The sequence below is a fragment of the Coptis chinensis genome, unplaced genomic scaffold (genome assembly GCF_015680905.1).
Source record: "Coptis chinensis isolate HL-2020 unplaced genomic scaffold, ASM1568090v1 utg6276_pilon_pilon, whole genome shotgun sequence".
Taxonomy (NCBI): Eukaryota; Viridiplantae; Streptophyta; class Magnoliopsida; order Ranunculales; family Ranunculaceae; genus Coptis; species Coptis chinensis.
Window position 1 is genome coordinate 46312 of NW_028238173.1, and position 19809 is coordinate 66120.

Below are 19809 nucleotides of genomic sequence, written 5' to 3' on the forward strand. Positions count from 1 at the left end.
AATAAGAGAATAAATCAGATATCTTCGACTAGCTTGTGTCGAACTATGTTATTTGGTTTATCTCTTCTGTTTTCTCGTGATATTCGATTGTAATAGAGGCACATGAATTAATATTATTAATTGATTTTAGTATTCTAAATATTAATTGATTTTAGTATTAATTGATTTTAGTATTCTCCACCTTACTCCAAGTATGAAACTTACGTAAGAATAAGCTGAACCAATGCAAAGGCTCAAAAAAGAAATGGTTAACCAAAGGAATCCGGCAATGCATTGAAATATGAAATCTTGATATGGGTGAACAGACTTCATTCAGCAACCACATACATTCTTCAGTATTCCCGCTAGGTATCTCATTGAGTCTTTATGTAATTGACTTTATTGTAAGGGTTCATCCTCCACTTGATGTAGTTTTTGTTATTGAATATATAATGAACTGAAAATTTTCATCAAAAAAAATAATGATGATGAAGAGCTACTTAATTATTAATTAAAAGCCATTCCAGAAAACTTTGGATGCCACAGTTATTTTGCTCCAAGTGCTCAAGAGACTGTTAAAACTTAAAAGCAGTTAAGTGAGACGTATAGCAATCTCAAATTCCATCGACTACTTCCAAATGCCATGGAGTGAGGTATAAAAGAAAAATGAGCATTTGACAACTAAAATACGTGAGAAAGCGCATTTTAGAGTACTGTTGAGGCTCTAGAAGTCTAGAATTAATTTAATACTTTAATGATGTCAATTTCTTTAAAGAATATAGAGAACCAATTGTTGAGATATGTAGTTTGAGAAATGGAGGTTTCCTGTCTGTCCTGAAAAAGTTCACTGACAGCCGCCAACTCTTACTTCTTTCACATACAAGGTTCAAGATATTATAAGCAGGAGTATCAATAAGGCCAATTTTGTGATAGGACGCTAGGTTAATGGTTCTGACCTTGCAACCTAATATTAGAGTTCATGTTTCGTCTGAAGCACCATATCATAATGTTCTTGATATACTTCGTTCTTTTGTAAGTAAAATGCCTTAGGACAGTGGTGTTCATATCATAATGTTCTTGATATACTTCGTTCTTTTGTAAGTAAAATGTCTTAAGACAGTGCTGTTCTGTCCCCAAAAGTAAAATGTACCCAACACGTCCAGCTAAAAGGTGAAACTTTCTTTCAGTAAAACATGACTACAAAGAGGAACGAAAAGTTGAAAACAATCAAGGAGAGCGTTTAACATTATCAGATATAAGGAGGGTTTGACATTAGAATATCAGATCATTCAGATGATTTAGAAAGACAGCTAAAATTCACAACATATATAATCTGATTCAATACTCGAAACAATAAAATACTGTAACAATAGTTATAATATCAACAGTACAAGCTTGAAAAAAAAATAGAGCTGGGCAAAACCAATCCTTTCTTATTGCATTGAAGTAATACAAGGCTTACACCTTCTCAAGTTACAGACCAACAACAATGCCACTTTCTGTACATTGGTTACAAAAAATATGCCTACTAGTCCTAAAGACATTCAGCAAATGACATTAAGAAGCAAAGAATGCTGACTAGTCCTAAACTCGAGACCCTCAGGAAATGACACAAAGAAAGAAACACTGCCTACTAGTCTTACATCGAGACCCTCAGCAAATTACAGTAAGAAACAAAGAATGCTTACTAATCTTATACCAAGACCTTCAGCAGAAGACATTAACAAGAAAAGTATAAAAGCATACAAACAAACCTACAACTGAACCAAATGCAAATCATCAGAGGATGATTACCTATGTTGCTGTCCTTCCATCTCATTAATCCCTTTCAGTCTTCAATATCTATCTTGTGAAGTCGAACAAACTGTTTCAATCATCTCATAGACATCAATGTCCGAACTTTCATTTCTCTGTCTGCTCTCTTAGCAGTAGGAGTTCTCTTCATTCTCTTAATTTCCTCCCTCACAACCTTCTCGACTTGCTCAATCGAGCTCAACAGTTTCTTCTGCGGGGTTATGAAACCAGACTCTCCTTCAGACTGTTTGTCAAGCAATGCCCTTGTCTCATCATAGACTGGAATTATATATCTCTTCCTTGTAGCTCTTGGAGTAGGGGTGGCCAGACAGGTGCTGTGCTCAAGGGGATTTAATACTGCCATAGGTAGGTCAGGAGCAGGAGCACTTAATTCCGGCTGCAAAGGACTGGCAAGCCTGTCAGGGCCAGCCTCTCTCAAGCGAGCTCTTCTCCTTTCAATGGCCTAAACATATATAAAAACAAATCCCACATTCAAGATTCATAGCAAATGCAGAACTGCAAATAGTTCATCAAACATCAAAGCAACCATATGTATTGCAATTCAGAAGTTCAGACACGGTATGAGTATATCTCTACCACAACTTCAACCGACAATACATTTTTAGAATTAAAGAGTAACATTAGCAACATTCTAAAAAAGACTTAACCCAAGCACAGTTATAATCAACTTTTAACTAACAATAAACAGACAGAACAGTTATGTGCTCATAGAAGTTCTGACTTCAGACACAATGAGTATATCCCTACCACAACTTCACTCAACATACACTTTAAGAAGGACAATATATTTATAGCATTGAAGAGTAACATTAGCAACATGCTATAAATATAAGACTTAACTCAAATTACAATCAAATTTTAACTAACAATATGCAATTTTATTGATGGGAACCCAGCAGAGTAGTTAGGTACACATAGAATCATATACAGTTCCTTGTACTAAAATGGAAATACGACAACACAAGTATCAAGTTCAATTACTCAACTGACAATCTTTGCACCATACCAAAACATGTTCATAGCAATCATATAACATCCAAGTGAATTACTTAATTTGAGTGTAATTGGGCACTAAAAACTGGAATGTTCCATTTAGTTTCATAAATCCAAGACCAGCTAGCCACATGCCTATTATGCTGACACTATTATGCCAATGCCTAGATCTCTGCACAATTTCATACAATCAAAATCAAACATATTATCAGACAAATTATACACTTAAGAGAGCAATACCTAATAAATGACAATCATGCTTAAAAAAAACCAGCCTAAAATTACCCCACAAGTTTTTCATCCTAAATAAACAGACCCATGAAACCAATGCATAAACAACAATCAAAACACTTTCCACCAATTTATACAAAGCCCCAAAACTTCCTTTGAAGCAGGAAAAAAATGCATACCCTAACAACAGTAGTGATATCTTGAAGAGGCCTTCGAGGATACCAAGAAGGTAAAACAGAATTAGATTGAGTAATCCTATTCCTCGAAACACGCCTCCTCGGCATTGAATATGGAGCTCGATTCTCTTTCCCAAGTGATAAAGAACGATTCTTGTACACATATGGAGTACCAAGATACCCAACTCTTCCTGTTGGTGAAGAAGCTGATGCTGCTAATGGGCTTCCAAACATGTCACTTCTTCTTCTTCCACTATTATGGACACCCCTCATTTCTTGTAAAGCTTCATTATCCATCCAAACACCCCCAACTGGTCTTCTTCGTAATGGTGTTACTGTCAATGAATCTTGGCTTCTAACCAATCTTTCTCTTGATTCCGGCATTTCCCTGTTACACCATTAACAAAATCAAGATTTCAGGCAAGAAATCATTAAAAGTAAAATAAATGAAAGAAATGAGACCAGGCCCATTTGTTTAGTTTCTGAAAAAGATTATATTTTTATCATTAAAAGTAAAATAAATGGAAGAAATGAGACATGCCCATTTGTTTAGTTTCTGAAAAAGATTATATTTTTACCTTTGATTCTTGTTTTAGAGAAAAATGAGGCAATGGGCTCTTTACATGTGCTGAAATTTTTCTTGCTGAAACTTTAAGAAGAAAGCTTCTGTGTTTTTTTAGTTTTGAGGAAAGAGAATAAGTAAATGAAATTTGTGAAAATTTTCAAAATTATAACGGGCGGTCAAAGCTGAAAATTAAAATTAAAATTGAAATTTATTTAGCCAAGAATGGTAGATTTTTTGTTTTGTTTTTGGATTGAATTTTAATTGTAATTTAATTTGAGTTTGAGCGGGATAACGGTGAATTTCAATTTTCAAAATATTAAAATATTGGAATATTACGATAGTGATTTAGTGGGACAGGGACTATTGAGTTTTTAACTTTTTGGGACGTTGGATTGGGAAAAATGCTACCGTTATTTCCTTGTGATGTGTAGTGATCAAATGATCAACGACTGGAGGTGTTGTTGTTAAACCAACAGTTGGTGGGTGACTTGTTTATGTCGGCACCTAGAAGGCTAGAAATAACAAAGTAACAATGTTTACTTTTTACACTTAAACCAGTTAAGCCCTAAGCTAGAACCAAAACAAATTTAACCTCAAGCTACTACGGGGATTAGACATAAATAACACTTATTTTATTTTTCCTTCAAAATTAAGCATGCTCCTCAATCAAGTTACTAGATGTTCTTGACCGTGTTGACTTTAACGTGCGTAGGATGCTCCTCAATCAAATTACTAGATGTTTTAAACTATGTTATACTTAGACACGTCATATTTTAAAATAATGCATTAATCGGATACAATATTCATGTGTCCGTCCGGACCACATATTGTATGTAACATATTTCAATTTTTGACATTTCACTGTGTCCGACACTTCATATCTGTGTCGGATACGGACACACGTGTCCGTGTCAATGTAACTTAGTTTTAAACACATCCCCAAATCAACACGGTCAAGAAACATCCAGTGAGACAGTGACCTGATTACCTTAATGACAATCAATGGCCTACCTCTTCTACGAACTTCATTTGATTCTAGCCTAGTAGCCCTACCACACGATACACTACGAACACTAGACTAATATGATGGATTCCTTTAAAAAAAAACATTTCACAAACTAAAGACTAACATCTTCGTAAATGTTTTTTGGATTGTCAAATCACGCATCCTTTGGCAAATTCTACATGCGTATGTTTTTTTTTTTTAAGAAGAAGAAGAAGTTAGGGGGTTAGGTTGACCCCTACATGTATTCATTAAAATCTTTTGTAAATACATCCACTTGAATATAATCCTCATGAACAATTACATATAGTTTCTCCTCTAAAGGTCCTATATATACTACGTACATAATACAGCTATATCATTTCCATTTGCATTTTTTGCTACAAACTCAGCAGCTCTATTTCCCTCTCTGTAGATATGTTCCACTAGAAAGGTAGTCATGTGATGTCAATGTGCCTTTATAGCTTGAACAGGGTTCAAATAAGTACCAAGGAGGTGTTCAGTGCCATTCACAATGTTCACTACACTTTCAGAGTCAGAATTAACCATCAGATGCTTGTACCCCATTTTAAGTGCAATGCTCAATCCAACCTCAATGCCTTGTAACTCCAGGAACAAAATGGATTTACTCTTAGAGGCACCACAGTACAAGAGCAAGACTCTTCCATCTGCATCCCTAAAAACCTTGATACTTAGCTCTGAGTATTTGTAGCATGCCGTAAGTGTTAAGCATAGTCATGTTTGCAGTTGGTTTCTTCAACTGCACTTGCTTTTCCACCTTATCACTAATTAAGCATGTATTCCAAGCCTCTCCAATATATGTCTTGCTGCTCCTATGTTTTCTACTTCTTTGATGGTTTGTTGCATATACAGTTGCATCTTCTTCATAATATCATTTAGAACCAGAGAAGAAGAGTGAAATTTATTCTTGAACCTTTGGCTATTCCTTTCATTCCACACCACATAGATCACAACACAAGCCATTGCCTTTATGACCTCAGATTCATTGGTGCTCTTCCTAGTCATATGAAGATACTATACCATTCATGGTTAGCTAGATTGTAGAACATTGTTAGTCAACCCCATTATACTCTTTACTCCCTTCCACCCTCCTTTGTATACGGGCAATCAAAGTACAAATGGTGTGAATTTTCCCTCGTATTCCTGCAAAACATAAACTCATAATGGGTTAGAATGTTCTTTTTGATCAGTTTATCTTGCATTGACAAGCTGCCACTAAAGAACTACCACGCAATAAAAGAATGTTTATGCACACAAAGTTTCCCATAAATCAGCTTGTCCACTTCACCTTCTCTCTGGTGTTTTCAGTCCCATGTAGGCTAACTTAGTGTTATATTGACCTGATGAGGTGGCATTCCAGACTATTTTATCTTCCTCTAAGTGATTATGAATTTCTACACTCATGATACAACTTTTTAGTTCTCCTTCTGGTAGTCTGGTGATCTTATCATTCCACTGTCCTTTATGTATGAGGTATGCAGTCGTCGCTTCCTCTGGTAACTAATTGAATGAGTTGTCGACCTTCAACATTGAGATGGAAACATTCACTTGAGCACCATGGGTGGTGCCATAAGCTAATACTATGACCATTTGCTATCAAGTAACTAATGAACTTGATTACCTTATTCCTATACTTGAGAACCGTTCTCCATACCCATGAGCAGTCCATCGTTCTAAGTTCCGATTTAGACTTTAAGTCCTCATCACTCTATTGGAATGACATGTACATTCTAATAGAGTATAGACTATACGAACTGATACTTCAATAGGGCAATTGCTAACTTGCTGTATTGGGTATGTCAGCACTCAGCAGTGAGATGTTTATGCCAAATTACATTGCATTGAAGTCATATAAGTCATCCTCAAACTTGATGGAAGTATCTCATAGAATGTAGCACACACTCTTTCAAAATTACCTTACTATCACATACCAAACCTATTTTACTGGTAGATAGAAAGGACAGTGTTGTACTTGACCAAAGCTTCTCCATTGTCTATGGAATGGTGTGTCCATGTGAATTGTTAATTTTATTTCTTTTGTTGTTGTCATTTATTAGGTGTTCAGATGCATATTCAGATACAGTGCTTGGATATGCTAATAGCATAAGAACAGTTGATGGTGGTACACATATCGATGGTGTCAAAGCTTCATTGTCAAAAAAGAAGGGTGATAGAGGTTTCATCGAGGGATGGTACACTGTCAACTTTTCATACTCTTAGCAAGTTTATCATGATCTCTATTTCTCTTCCTTCGAATATTTTGTTATATATTTTCTACTTTCCTTTAATGATCGATTAACTATTCAACTATCTAGATCATTGGAAATGACAATCCTCTTGCAAAAATATAGCTATTGTTGCTCCTTTTATATTCTAAGCACTTGTTTTTTTAAAACTGGTGCAGCCTCTTTGCCTTGTGTTGCTGTTGGCTTTGTGAGGAGTGTTGCTACTGATGGAAACCGTAAATGGAAAGATGAAAGGCAGAGGTCGTTTGTGGCATCAGCTAACTAGATCGTATTTCATAATATGTGATCTGTATTGATAGTAGTATTTGGTGGTGAGCAGAATGCAATATACTTATTGACAAAATTATGTACTAGCGCGCAAGCATGTTCTAAATGGATCTGAATACTTTTGAATTCTTGTTAAACGATATTGAATTCGATTGTAATATATAATTCTCTTGCTATTGTAGCCTGTAGGTGTGGGGTGCCACTAACATGTTAAGTCGGCATTTCTGTGAGCCAAAAAGTTTTGTTTAAATATCAAAACAAATAAGTACATAGAGGTAAGGGAAGAAACAAAAAAAACGATTGTGGGGTAAAAAGAAGAGGCAAGATTATTCTACACGGCAAGATTAATGGAGATCTTGACAGGCAAGACCAGGAACACCTCGCAATGCTCCTATATATACTACACCACATATCTTTAAGTTTATACAATTCCCAAAGATGATTTCAAACCTGGCATTTACAGTATTTAACTTTTACATCATCTTCCTACTCTTTAACCAGTTGATGTCCCAAACAAAACCTTGTATGGCCACCTATGGAAATGAGACTGATCTACACTCTCTGATCGCTATTAGAGATGGATTTCAAGGCGGCTTAAGCTCGTGGAACCAATCTTTTCATTTCTGTCAGTGGCAAGGCATTACATGCCGCAAGCGTCATCAAAGAGTCATAAGTTTGGATCTTTCCAGCCAGAGTTTGGTTGGATCGTTATCGCCTCATATTGGAAACCTAAGTTTCCTAAGGCTCATCAACCTTGGTAACAATACATTCTACGGTGAGATTCCACAAGAAATTGGTCGGTTGTTTCGTCTTCAAAGACTCGGTCTATACAATAACACTTTCGAAGGAGAAATTCCAATCAATCTAACCCAATGTACTGAACTCAGGGCCATTAATTTAGGTAGGAACAAATTGTCAGGGAATATTCTGGCAAAGCTTGGCTCATTGTCAAAGCTTGAATTCTTGGTTATTCAAAGAAACACTCTGACAGGAGTGCTACCCTCTTCTTTAGGTAATCTTTCGTTGCTTCAAGCCTTCTCCACAGTTGATAATAAATTGGTTGGAAGTATTCCAGCCAGCTTTGGAGTAGACTGTCAAGCTTACAAGAATTCCTTGTTGGAGGTAATTTACTATCTGGTGAGGTCCTTTAACAATTTTCAACATCTCTTCCCTAAATCACTTAGGAATTGTAGTTAACCAATTTAGTGGTAATCTTCCACCAGACATGGGCATCACTCTTCCTAATCTCGTCGGTTTCTATGGTGGTGGAAATCAACTTTCTGGACTACTCCCAGTTTCTTTAGCTAATGCTTCTAAACTTCAACTATTTGATATTGCAGAAAACAATTTCAAAGGACAAGTTCCTAAGGATTTTCAATTCCCTCAAACTATCGAATGGCTAAATCTTGGACGTAATCATCTAGGAACAGGAGAAGCTCATGATTTGAGTTTTATCACTTCTTTGACCAACTCCAGTAATCTAAATTTTTTTGACCTTGGACCAAAACAATTTCGGAGGTGTTTTCCCAATTCTATTACCAATCTCTCAACCGAATGGAGATTGTATCTAGGAGGCAATCAAATATCTGGAATTATCCCAGAAGGGATTGGGAACCTGGTCAATTTGTATATATTAGGTCTCGAGTATAATAACTTTTACGGTAGTATTCCATCATCTGTTGGAAAAACTCCGTAGTTTACAAGGGGTTATATCTGTCCAAAAACAAATTGTCTGGACCGATCCCATCTTCTATAGAAAACAATACTAAATTGAGTCGGTTGTTTTTAGGAATGAACAGACTGGAAGGAAATATTCCTTCAGGTCTTGGTGCTCTTAGCCAATTGCAACAATTGTATCTGGGACAAAACAACCTAAATGGTACCCTACCTAAAGAGATCTTTAATATTCCCACTCTGCTTTATCTTAACTTCTCTATGAATTCCTTAACTGGTTCCTTACCTTTAGAAGTAGGAAAACTAAAAAATCTTGTTGAATTGTATGTGTCTGGAAATAAGTTGTCTGGTTTAATACCTAATACTCTTGCTGAGTGTTTGAGTCTGGTAAATTTATATTTGGACGGAAATTTGTTTGAAGGGATAGTTCCTCAATCTTTGAGTTCTTTAAAGCATGTCCAAGTGTTGGATCTATCAAGGAACAGCTTGTCTGGTGGAATTCCAAAATATTGGGGGGACTTTCTGTATCTCCAGCTATTGAATCTATCCTCCAATAAATTTGAAGGTGAGGTACCAGTGAACGGAATTTTTAAAATTGCAGGCAATTTTTTCAGTTGTTAAAATTCCGATCTCTGTGGGGGTATACATGAACTGCAATTGCCGCCATGCCCGATTTAACAACTCTGAAAAAGCAAGGTGTCAAAAAGCATAGAAGGTCCGATCCTTCCAAAATGGCAATTATGATCAGTGTGGCTGTGTTCATTCTTTTGGCTTCATGTTCTCTAATATTTTACTTGAGGAGAAAAAGTAAACTTAAAACGGCTTCTTTGCCATCATTTAGTGATCGGCATCTCAAGGTCTCATATGGAGATCTTTCTCAAAAGCGGCCCAGTGGATTTTCTCCGGCTAATTTTGTTGGTTCGGTGGGTTTTGGCGGTGTGTATAAGGGAATGCTTAACCAATGAAACCGTTGTTTAACATTAAGGTGTTCAAACTTCAATTGAGAGGAGCTTTAAAGAGTTTAGGTGGCAGAGTGTGAATCATTGCGTAATATCCGCCATCGAAATCTTGTTAAGATTCTAACTTCTTGCTCTAGTGTGGATTCTGAAGGAAATGAATTTAAAGCACTAGTCTTTGAGTTCATGCCAAATGGAGGTTTAGATAAGTGGTTGCATCAAGAGATTAGCGAACATGATGAAGAATCGAATTTGAACCTACTTCAAAGACTAAATGTTGCCATTGATGTTGCTTCTGCGCTTTGCTATCTTCATCACGAGTGCCACGTTTTGGTTATTCATCGTGATCTAAAGCCAAGCAATGTGCTTCTTGATGATGATATGGTAGCTCATGTTGGTGATTTTGGTTTAGCAAAGCTTCTTTCGGGATCAATAGAGAACTTGCATGATAATCAAAGTACCTCAGTAGGGGTAAAGGGATCTATTGGCTATGCAATCGAGTTAGAATTTCAATATCGACATAAGTTGATTTCAGTCCTTTTTCCAATTCATAAATGCATGAATTTAATATCTAGTATACCGCATCATTAGTTATAATTTTCTGTTTAGCCACATTTTAGTGAAACTCAATTCTTTTTGTCTCTTTTTTCTCTAGTTAAGTTCGGCGCCATTAACACCCAAGTTCACGGAGGGCCTTGGATAGTTGGATGTTTTAAGCTCCAAAGCTTATAGCATAGTTATTTAGATAGTCAATCTAAAAAAATAGTTATGTAGATATCTTAAAAAGAGGAAAAAGGATGTGGACTTTAGTGCAAATGAAAAGTTGTGAGAGAATCTATTAACTTGATCTAATTACTTTTAAGTCCATGTTAGTTGAATTAAAATTCAAAAGATCAATGATGAACAAACTATGGATGTGGTGGTAATTAACCTAGTTTGGTTACTTTTATTAATATCTTAACCCGATTGTGAGGACTTTTTTTAATCTCTCTATAGTAGAATGGATATAAAACATTATGGTATTACTATTATATTTATTTTTTTTTTTTTTTTTTCTTTTTTTCTGGCTAATGGCTCTTAATATATATATATATATATATATATATATATATATATATATATATATATATACGGGCTCGCTACGTCGACATACTAAATTGACATACGCATTTCAAAAACAGATTTTCACATTGAACTAAGGGCTGATTTTTGGTAGAGATGACTTACCTACTATAGATAGTATCTCCACAAAAAATCAGCTCAATTGGATGTCTCTAGTCTTGTCAAAAGGTGTTTGAATTCTGGAATAGTATATATATATATATAGTAGCGAGCCCGATATATATATATTTTAAATACCTTTTTGACGAGACTAGAGACATCCAATTGAGCTGATTTTTTGTGGAGATACTATCCATAGTAGGTAAGTCATCTCTACCAAAAATCAGCCCTTAGTTCAATGTGAAAATCTGTTTTTGAAATCATTATGTCAATTTAGTATGCTCATAGCGAGCCCGATATATATATATATATATATATATATATATATATATATATATATATATATATATATATATATATATATATATATATATTTTTTTTTTTTTATTTATTATTTTTTTCATTTAAATGGTTTACTAAAACTAGTGATTGATGTATATATTGCAGAATATGGTATGGAGTGCTGATGCATCCATACAAGGTGATAATGTCTGAGTTATGGAATTCTAGTGTTGGAAATGTCCACAGGAAGGAGACCAACCGATGAGATGTTTACAAACGGTTTAAACCTCCATAACTATGCTAGCAACGGTTTGCAAGATCAACTTATAAAGATTGTGGATCAATACTTCTATCTGAAGGAGATGACACTTTAGGAGATACTATTAACATGAGAATCGTGATCCACGAGAAGAACAAAACTGCTAGAGTGCATGACTGCAATAGTCGAATGGGGTTGCATGTTACGTGGAATCACCGTCGAGAGAGAATGGATATTAAAGATGTCGATTAGAGAATTGAACGCTTATCGGAAAAACATTTCTTGGTGCTAGTATTCATGAAGAGCGAATGACTCCAAATCTTACCGGTTTGAAAGGTAAAATCACATCTCTTACAAATAAATTAAATAATTGTTGAATGTGAAAGAGATAGATAGAGGAGAAAGAAATCAGTGTTTTGCTCTGTAATTTTTCCCTTCATTTATGTCCTCTTCTCCTTCCATTCTTGAAGTTTACATTTAACGGTCGTTTGTTTGTGATTTCTTTCCTATGCTGAAAAAATTGTTTGGTTTCTTTCTTTCTCTTTTAAAAAAAGTTGTTGATGAGATCAATCCTTTCATTTAGTAGTTAAAAACACTTTTATGATTAAAATTGTATGAAACATTGATTGTAAATTTATGAAACATTAAAAATAAGTACTTTTATTTATATTTTTTGTGAAGCTAATGGACTCTAATAATTCTTGGTTACCATGTGAGGTCAGCTCAAACTGTTAATACTTCAACTGGTAATTCTTGGTTAACAACTGGTAATTCAAGATGATAATAAAGGCCCTCCATGGGTTGATTCCGAAGCTATAATCCTTCATGAGAAAGTGACTAAGGAAATTATTGCAACAACTTTTTGCTTGCATAATTATATGTATGTTTACTAAATTGCTATTATAGATTGTAAAAATTATGGGGGCTTTCATTACCACGTGCAGACTTAGAATTATATTAAGTGAGATGGTAAGGTAACGAGTACTGTTATAAAGTTATAACAGGCATCAAGGAAACCCATTGATAAAGCAGAATTACGCAAAATCTATTGGCATTCTTTTACGTGTGTTTTGTTTACTCCATTGAGAGTAAATTCTATGTAAACATTTGATTCTGCCATGTAGAGTTGTTCACAATTAGGGTTAGTATGTTCATTATAGCCAACTAAGTGCGATAGATTTATTAGGAGAAGTGCACTATCGTGTCTGCATTAAAGTTCTGAAGATGTCCAGACACAAAACTTTCAGGAAATGGACTGTTGCTGTAACTTATTGCTATTCCTTTAAAACATTGTTCTGTACATCCATTGTTTTTCTTTGTTCGTGGCAGAGAAAAATCAGATGACAGGATTGGCAATAGCTGTTGCAAGCATGAAGTCTAGTGAATGTGCTTTGCTGCATGTGGGTTGGGAGTTAGGCTATGGCAAGGAAGGAAGCTTTTCTTTCCCAAATGTTCCACCAATGGCAGATCTCATATATGAAGTTGAACTTATTGGTTTTGACGAAACCAAAGAAGTAAGTTGAGGCTATCCGAAGTTCTATACCAATGTACTTCTTGGTTCTTCAATTTGAATTAAGGCTCTAGCATCTTTGTCTTTAGTTTCTTTTCCACTCATCAACTTCTTTCTCAATTCATCACCATCAGTTATTAGTGCGTCATTGATGAAATGTCTCATACATTTTCTAGGGGAAAGCTTGTGGTGACATGACTGTGGAGGAGAGGATTGGAGCAGCTGATCGGAGAAAGAGATGGAAGGGAATGTTCTTTTAAGGATGAAAAACTGGAGGAGGCTATGCAACAGTATGAAATGGTTACATAATATTTTCTTTAATCACTCTCTTTTTCTTCATTTTATTTGAGGTCACTGCTATTTGTTAAGGAACACATGTGATGCGGTCACTGATGGCTCTTGATTTCTTCAGGCTATAGCCTACATGGGTGATGACTTTATGCTCCAGTTAATGGGGAAAGTACCGTGACATGGCCTTGGCTGTGAAGAATCCATGCCACCTCAACATTGCAGCTTGTTTGATAAAGCTGAAAGGCTATGAAGAAGCCATTCCCCAGTGCAGCATTGTATGTGTATTCATCAAAGCATTTAGCTTTTTGATATATACTGATTTTCAACTAGCACAAGCTAACTAGTCAGAGTCTTTATCCGAGATTTTTTTAAAAAAAGAAAGCCCAAATGTGTGTGTATTAGCCTTCCGATCTATAAAAAAAAGCCCAAAACAAGCAAACTATGAATTTTGACGATTTGAAGTTGATCAAAAATTTCACTCCCGCCCCAAATGTGTGTTTATTAGCCTCCGGATCTATAAATTTTTCAACCTCATTTTTTTTAACCACGAGTTATCCTATGACACACGTGAATTCCCCAAGGTCAAATTACCAACAATCCTTAATTTTCTCCGGGGCAAACTTTGGGCTGTCTTGGATATACCATGGTGGTGTCTCTGAAACACCAACAATTCGAATGTGCTCTAAGTAAACATTTATTCAGCAGCAGGAAGATGGGGAGATGCAGCAAGGATAAGAAGATTGATGAAGGCCAGAGGGGTGACAAAGCCTCCAGGTTGCAGTTGGATAGAGGTGAAACGTAGAGTTCACAGCTTCATTGTTGGAGGCACTTCACACTCATTGGTAGATGAGATATCTGCTAAGATGAACAACTTGTATTGAGAAATAAAGGAGATTGGTTATGTCCCAGACACAAAGTACGTGTTGCAGAATTTGGAAGAAGACGAGAAGGAGGACAGCCTCTATGGACACAGCGAAAAGTTGGCCATAGCTTTTGGCCTAATCAGTACACCAAATGGAACCCCTCTGAGAATCATCAAGAACCTGAGAGTGTAGGGAGACTTGAGAAATCATAATGAGGGACTGTTATCGCTTTCACCACTTTGTTGAAGAAGTGTGCTCCTATGGCAATTACTTAAATGGTTGATTTGGCTTTTGAGCATCAGTAAAAATCTCAAATCTGCATGCAGGTTATAGAAAGATCGAGTTTAATATCCAAATTTTTTGGATTCTGGGAGATTAAGAAGAACTTCCTCTTTGCACAATTCCGTGGTCTCTCAGCTTCTTCTGAGAAGCATGTTGTACGGATACGGATGTTAGCCAAGATTAAGTTCTACCAAAGCCTCAAAGGCTCAAACAGTGTATAGCCAAGTAGCCAACCTAACATATCAGGAAATAATTTTAAGCCAATCAACTCCGTTCAAAGCTCTATATTAGTCAAAATTTTAGTCTGTGGCCTGTGGTGAGTGACATTCACTGGGGTTTCGTAACTGCATCTAGTTTTGGAAAACTACTGACTTGAGGCCATGCTTGGGACTAGTCAAGCTGCAATGTGTATGCAATATTGTACATTTTTTAACACATTTATAAGCTCGTGGAATATGTATTATCATGTTTTATTGGTCTCGTCTCATGGGTAATTAGTTTCATCTCTATGTGACCACGACAAAAGAGAAGGGGCCTTCGATTTTAAACTTTGAGTATTACTTTTTGGTTTTAAATGAAATATGCGATGTAAAATGATTTATTGAGAAAATATATGGAGCAAATTATTCTTCACGGCAAGACTATTGGACCTTAGTTTGAAAATGATTCTGATTACCAAATTATTCTACAAGGCAGCCAAATTATTCTACACGGCAAGACTAATGGAGATCTTGACAAGCAATGCTCCTATATATTACTACACCACATACCTTTTAGTTTATACAATTCCCAAAGATGATTTCAAACCTCCAGGCATTTTACAGTATTTAACTTTTACATCATCTTCCTACTCTTTAACCAGTTGATGTCCCAAACAAAACCTTCTATGGCCACCTCTGGAAATGAGACTGATCTTCACTTTCTGATCGCTACTAGAGATGGAATTCAAAGCGCTTAAGCTCGTGGAACCAATCTGCTCATTTCTGTCAGTGGCAAGGCATTATATGCGGCAAGCGTCATCAAAGAGTCATAAGTTTGAATCTTTCCAGCCAGAGTTTGGTTGGATCGATATCGCCTCATATTGGAAACCTTACTTTCCTAAGGGTCATCTACCTAACACACAATCAACTCTACGGTGAGATCCCACAAGAAATTATCGGTTATTTCGTCTTCAAAGACTCAATCTGGCCAATAACACTTTCGAAGGAGAAGTTCCAGTCAATCTAACCCAATGTACTGAACTCAGGGCATTAATTTAAGTTTGAACAAATTTACAGGAATATTCCGGCAGAGCTTGGCTCATTGTCAAAGCTTGAATTTTGAATATTGAAAAGAAACAAACTGACAGGAGTGCTACCCTCTTCTTTAAGTAATCTTTCGTAGCTTCAAGTCTTCCACAGTTGATAATAAATTGGTTGGAAGTATTCCAGCCAGCTTTGGTAGACTGTCAAGCTTACAAAAATTCAGTGTTGGAGTTAATTTACTATCTGGTGAGGTCCCGTTAACAATTTTTCAACATTTCATCCTTGAATATCTTAGCCATTAACGATAACCAATTTAGTGGTAGTCTTCCATTAGACATGGGCATCACTCTTCCTAATCTCGTCCGTTTCTATGGTGGTAGAAATCAACTTTCTGGACTACTCCCAGTTTCATTAGCTAATGCTTCTAATTAAACTTCAACTATTTAGTATTTCCAAAAACCATTTCGAAAGACAAATTCCTAAGGATTTTCAATTCCCTCAAACTATTGAACAGCTAAATCTTGGAAGTAATCATCTAGGAACAGGAGAAGCTCATGATTTGAGTTTTATCACTTATTTGACCAACTCCAGTAATCTAAATTTCTTGGGCTTGTACCAAAACAATTTCGGAGGTGTTTTCCCGAACTCTATTACCAATCTCTCCAACCGAATGGAGATGTTGTATCTAGGAGGCAATCAAATATCCGGAATTATCCTGGAAGGGATTGGGAACCTAGTCAATTTGTATATATTAGGTCTCGAGTATAATAACTTTACTGTGGTATTCCATCTTCTATTGGAAAACTCCGTAGTTTCTTAGGGGTTAAGTCTGCTCAAAACAAATTATGCGGACCCGTCCCATCTTCTCTAGCAAACAATACTAAATTGAGCCAATTGTTTTAGGAATGAATGTACTGGAAGGAAACATTCCTTCAGTCTTGGTGCTCTTAGCCAATTGCAACAATTGTATCACGAACAAAACAAATCTAAATGGTACCCTACCTAAAGAGATCTTTTAATATTCCCACTAATTCTACTTTATCTTTAGCTCTATGAACTCTTTAATCCTGGTTCCCTACCTTTAGAAGAGGAAAACTAAAAATCTTGTTGATATTGAGGTGTCCGGAAATAAGTTATCCAGTTTAATACCTAATACTCTTGGTGAGCGTTTGAGTCCGGAAAAGTTATACTTGGGCGATAATTTGTTTGAAGGGACAGTTCCTCAATCTTTTGAGTTTTAAAGAATGCCCAAGAGTTAGATCTATCGAAGCCCAACAATTTGTCGTGAAATTTCAAAATATTGGGGGGACTTTCGGGGTATCTCCAAATATTGAACCTATCCTTCAATAAATTTGAAGGGTGAGGTACCCCAAGAATCGAAATTTTAAAATTGCAGGCAATTTTTCAGTTTGTTGGAAATTCATCTCGTGAAATATACTTGAACTGCAATTGTTTGCCATCTTTTGGGTTAACAACTCAAAAGCAAAGGTGTAAAAAGCATGGAAGGTCCGATCCTTCCAAAATGGCAATTATGATCGATTGTAGCGTGTTCCATTCTTTTGGCTTCATGTTCTCTAACATTTTACTTGAGGGAGAAAAAAGTAAACTTAAAAACGCTTCTTTGCCATCATTTAGTGATCGCATCTCAAGGTCTCATATGGAGATCTTTCTCAAGCGATCGGGATTTTCTCCAACTAATTTTGTTGGTTCAGGTGGTTTTAAAAGTGTGGTATAAGGGAATGCTTAACCAATAGCGAAACCGTTGTTCTTTTAAGGTGTTCAAACTTCAATTGAGAGGAGCTTTAAAAGAGTTTCGTGGGCGAGTGTGAATCATTCGAATATCCGCCATCTCAAATCTTGTTAAGATTCTAACTTCTTGCTCTAGTGTGATTACTGGAGGAAAATGAATTTTAAAGCACTAGTCTTTGAGTTCATGCCAAATGGAGGTTTAGATAAGTGGTTGCATCAAGAGATTAGCTAGAACATGATGAAGAAGAATCGAATTTGAACCTACTTCAAAGACTAAAATGTCGCCATTGATGTTGCTTACAAGGCTTATCTATCTTCATCACGAAAGCCACGCTTTGGGTTTATTCATCGCGGATCTAAAAGCCAAGCAATGTGCTTCTTGATGATGATATGGTAGCTCATGTTGGTGATTTTGGTTTATAGAAAGCTTCTTTAAGGGATCAATAGAGAACTTGCATGATAATCAAAGTACCCCTCAAACAGGGTAAAAAGATCTATTGGCTATGCCGCCTCCGTAGGAATTTAAAGATCGGTATGTTGATTTGGGTCCTTTTACAATTCATAAATGCATGAATTTAATATCTAGTATACCGTGCATCATTAGTTATAATTTTCTGTGCAACCTCATTTTCAGTGAAACTCAATTTCTTTTTTGTCTCTTTTTTTTTTAGTTAGGATTAAACCCGCTAACACCCCATTTACAGGGAGGGGCCTTGGGATAGTTGAATGTTTTAAGCTCCAAAGTTTAGAGCATAAGTTGTCTAGATAGTCAATCGGAAAAAAATAGTTAGGTAGATATCTTAAAGAGGAAAAGGATGTGGACTTTAGTTGCAAAATGAAAAGTTGTCGAGAATCTATTAACTTTGATCTAATTTTCTTTCAGTCCATGTTAGTTGAATTAAAATTCAAAAGATCAATGATGAACAAACTATGGATGTGGTGGTAACTAAGCTTGGTTTGGTTACTTTTATTATATCTTAACCCGATTGTGAGGACCTTTTTAATCTCTCTATAGTAGAATGGATATAATACATTATGGTATTACTATTATATTTCTTTTTCTTTTTTTTTCTTTTCTTTGGCGAATGGTTTTTCATTTAAATGGTTTACTAAAACTAGTGATTGATGTATATATTAGAAAAGTATGGTATGGGTCTTTGATGCATCCATACAAGGTGATGTGTACAGTTATGGAATTCTAGTGTTGAAATGTCCACAGGAAGGAGACCAACCGATGAGATGTTTACAAACGGTTTTAAACCTCCATAACTATGGTAGCAACGGTTTGCAAAGATCAACTTATAAAGATTGTGGATCCAATACTTCTATCCTGGAAGGAGATGACACTTTAGGAGATACTAATGCCATAAGAATCAGCAGTCACGCATTTAACAAAATCGCTTTGAAGTGCATGACTGCAATAGTTCGAATTGAGTTGCATGTTGCCTTGGAATCACCGTCGGAAGAGAATGGATATTAGAGATGTCGAGAGAATTGAACGCCAAGAGAAAAACATTTTTTGGTGCTAGGATTCAAGAACGAATTCCGAATCTCTAATCCATTTCCATTTGAAAAGTAAAATCATATCTCTTACAAATAAAATTAAATAATTGTTGAATGTGGAAAGAGATAGATAGAGGAGAAGAAATCAGTGTTTTGCTCTCTGTAATTTTTCCTTCATTTATGTCCTCTTCTCCTTCCATTACTTGAAGTTTGCATTTAACGTCGCTTTTTTTGGGATTTCTTTCCCTATGCTGAAAAAATTGTTTGGTTTCTTTCTTTCTTTTTTAATAAAAGTTGTTGATGAGATCAATCCTTCCATTTAGTAGTTAAACACTTTTATGATTAAAATTGTATGAAACATTGATTGTAAATTTATGAAACATTAAAAAATAGTACTTTTTTATTTATATTTTTTGTGAAGCTAATGGACTCTAATAATTCTTGGTTACCATGGAGGTCACCAAACTGTTAATATCTTGTGTTAATTTGTTTCCCCAAACAGGAGTTGCCACGTCGGTCTTATGTAAATATCCGTGTCAATGTAACTTAGATTCAAAGCAATATACATAGGTCCTCTCTCTCTTGATAGGTTGAGACACTGTGGGTTTAAGCATGTTGTAGAGCATTCAACATTTATGGGGTTTTAGCTCATTTTACATGCTTACCCCTCAATATGGCT

The 19809-nt window shown here is 35.8% G+C and overlaps 2 protein-coding genes, 1 long non-coding RNA gene and 1 pseudogene across 3 annotated transcripts; 3 read left to right on the forward strand and 1 right to left on the reverse strand.

Annotated features, from left to right (window-relative positions):
• Positions 1-1392: 1392 nt before the first annotated feature.
• On the reverse strand, positions 1393-3909 carry LOC147472942 (protein POLYCHOME-like). The gene is made up of 3 exons (XM_086588032.1): positions 3773-3909; positions 3198-3582; positions 1393-2236 (listed from the first exon to the last, which is right to left on the reverse strand). The coding sequence occupies exons 2-3, from the start codon at positions 3576-3578 to the stop codon at positions 1853-1855; spliced, it is 765 nt and encodes a 254-aa protein (XP_086444158.1). The 5' UTR covers positions 3579-3582; positions 3773-3909; the 3' UTR covers positions 1393-1852.
• Positions 3910-6836: 2927 nt separating this feature from the next.
• On the forward strand, positions 6837-7477 carry LOC147472943 (uncharacterized). Its single transcript, XR_015210635.1, has 2 exons — positions 6837-6975; positions 7188-7477. It is a non-coding gene; the product is annotated as an uncharacterized LOC147472943 (long non-coding RNA).
• Positions 7478-7700: 223 nt separating this feature from the next.
• On the forward strand, positions 7701-9606 carry LOC147472944 (uncharacterized). Its single transcript, XM_086588028.1, has 2 exons — positions 7701-8328; positions 9001-9606. The coding sequence occupies exons 1-2, from the start codon at positions 7735-7737 to the stop codon at positions 9589-9591; spliced, it is 1185 nt and encodes a 394-aa protein (XP_086444154.1). The 5' UTR covers positions 7701-7734; the 3' UTR covers positions 9592-9606.
• Positions 9607-9701: 95 nt separating this feature from the next.
• LOC147472945 (uncharacterized) lies at positions 9702-14376 on the forward strand (annotated as a pseudogene).
• The last annotated feature ends 5433 nt before the right edge of the window (positions 14377-19809 follow it).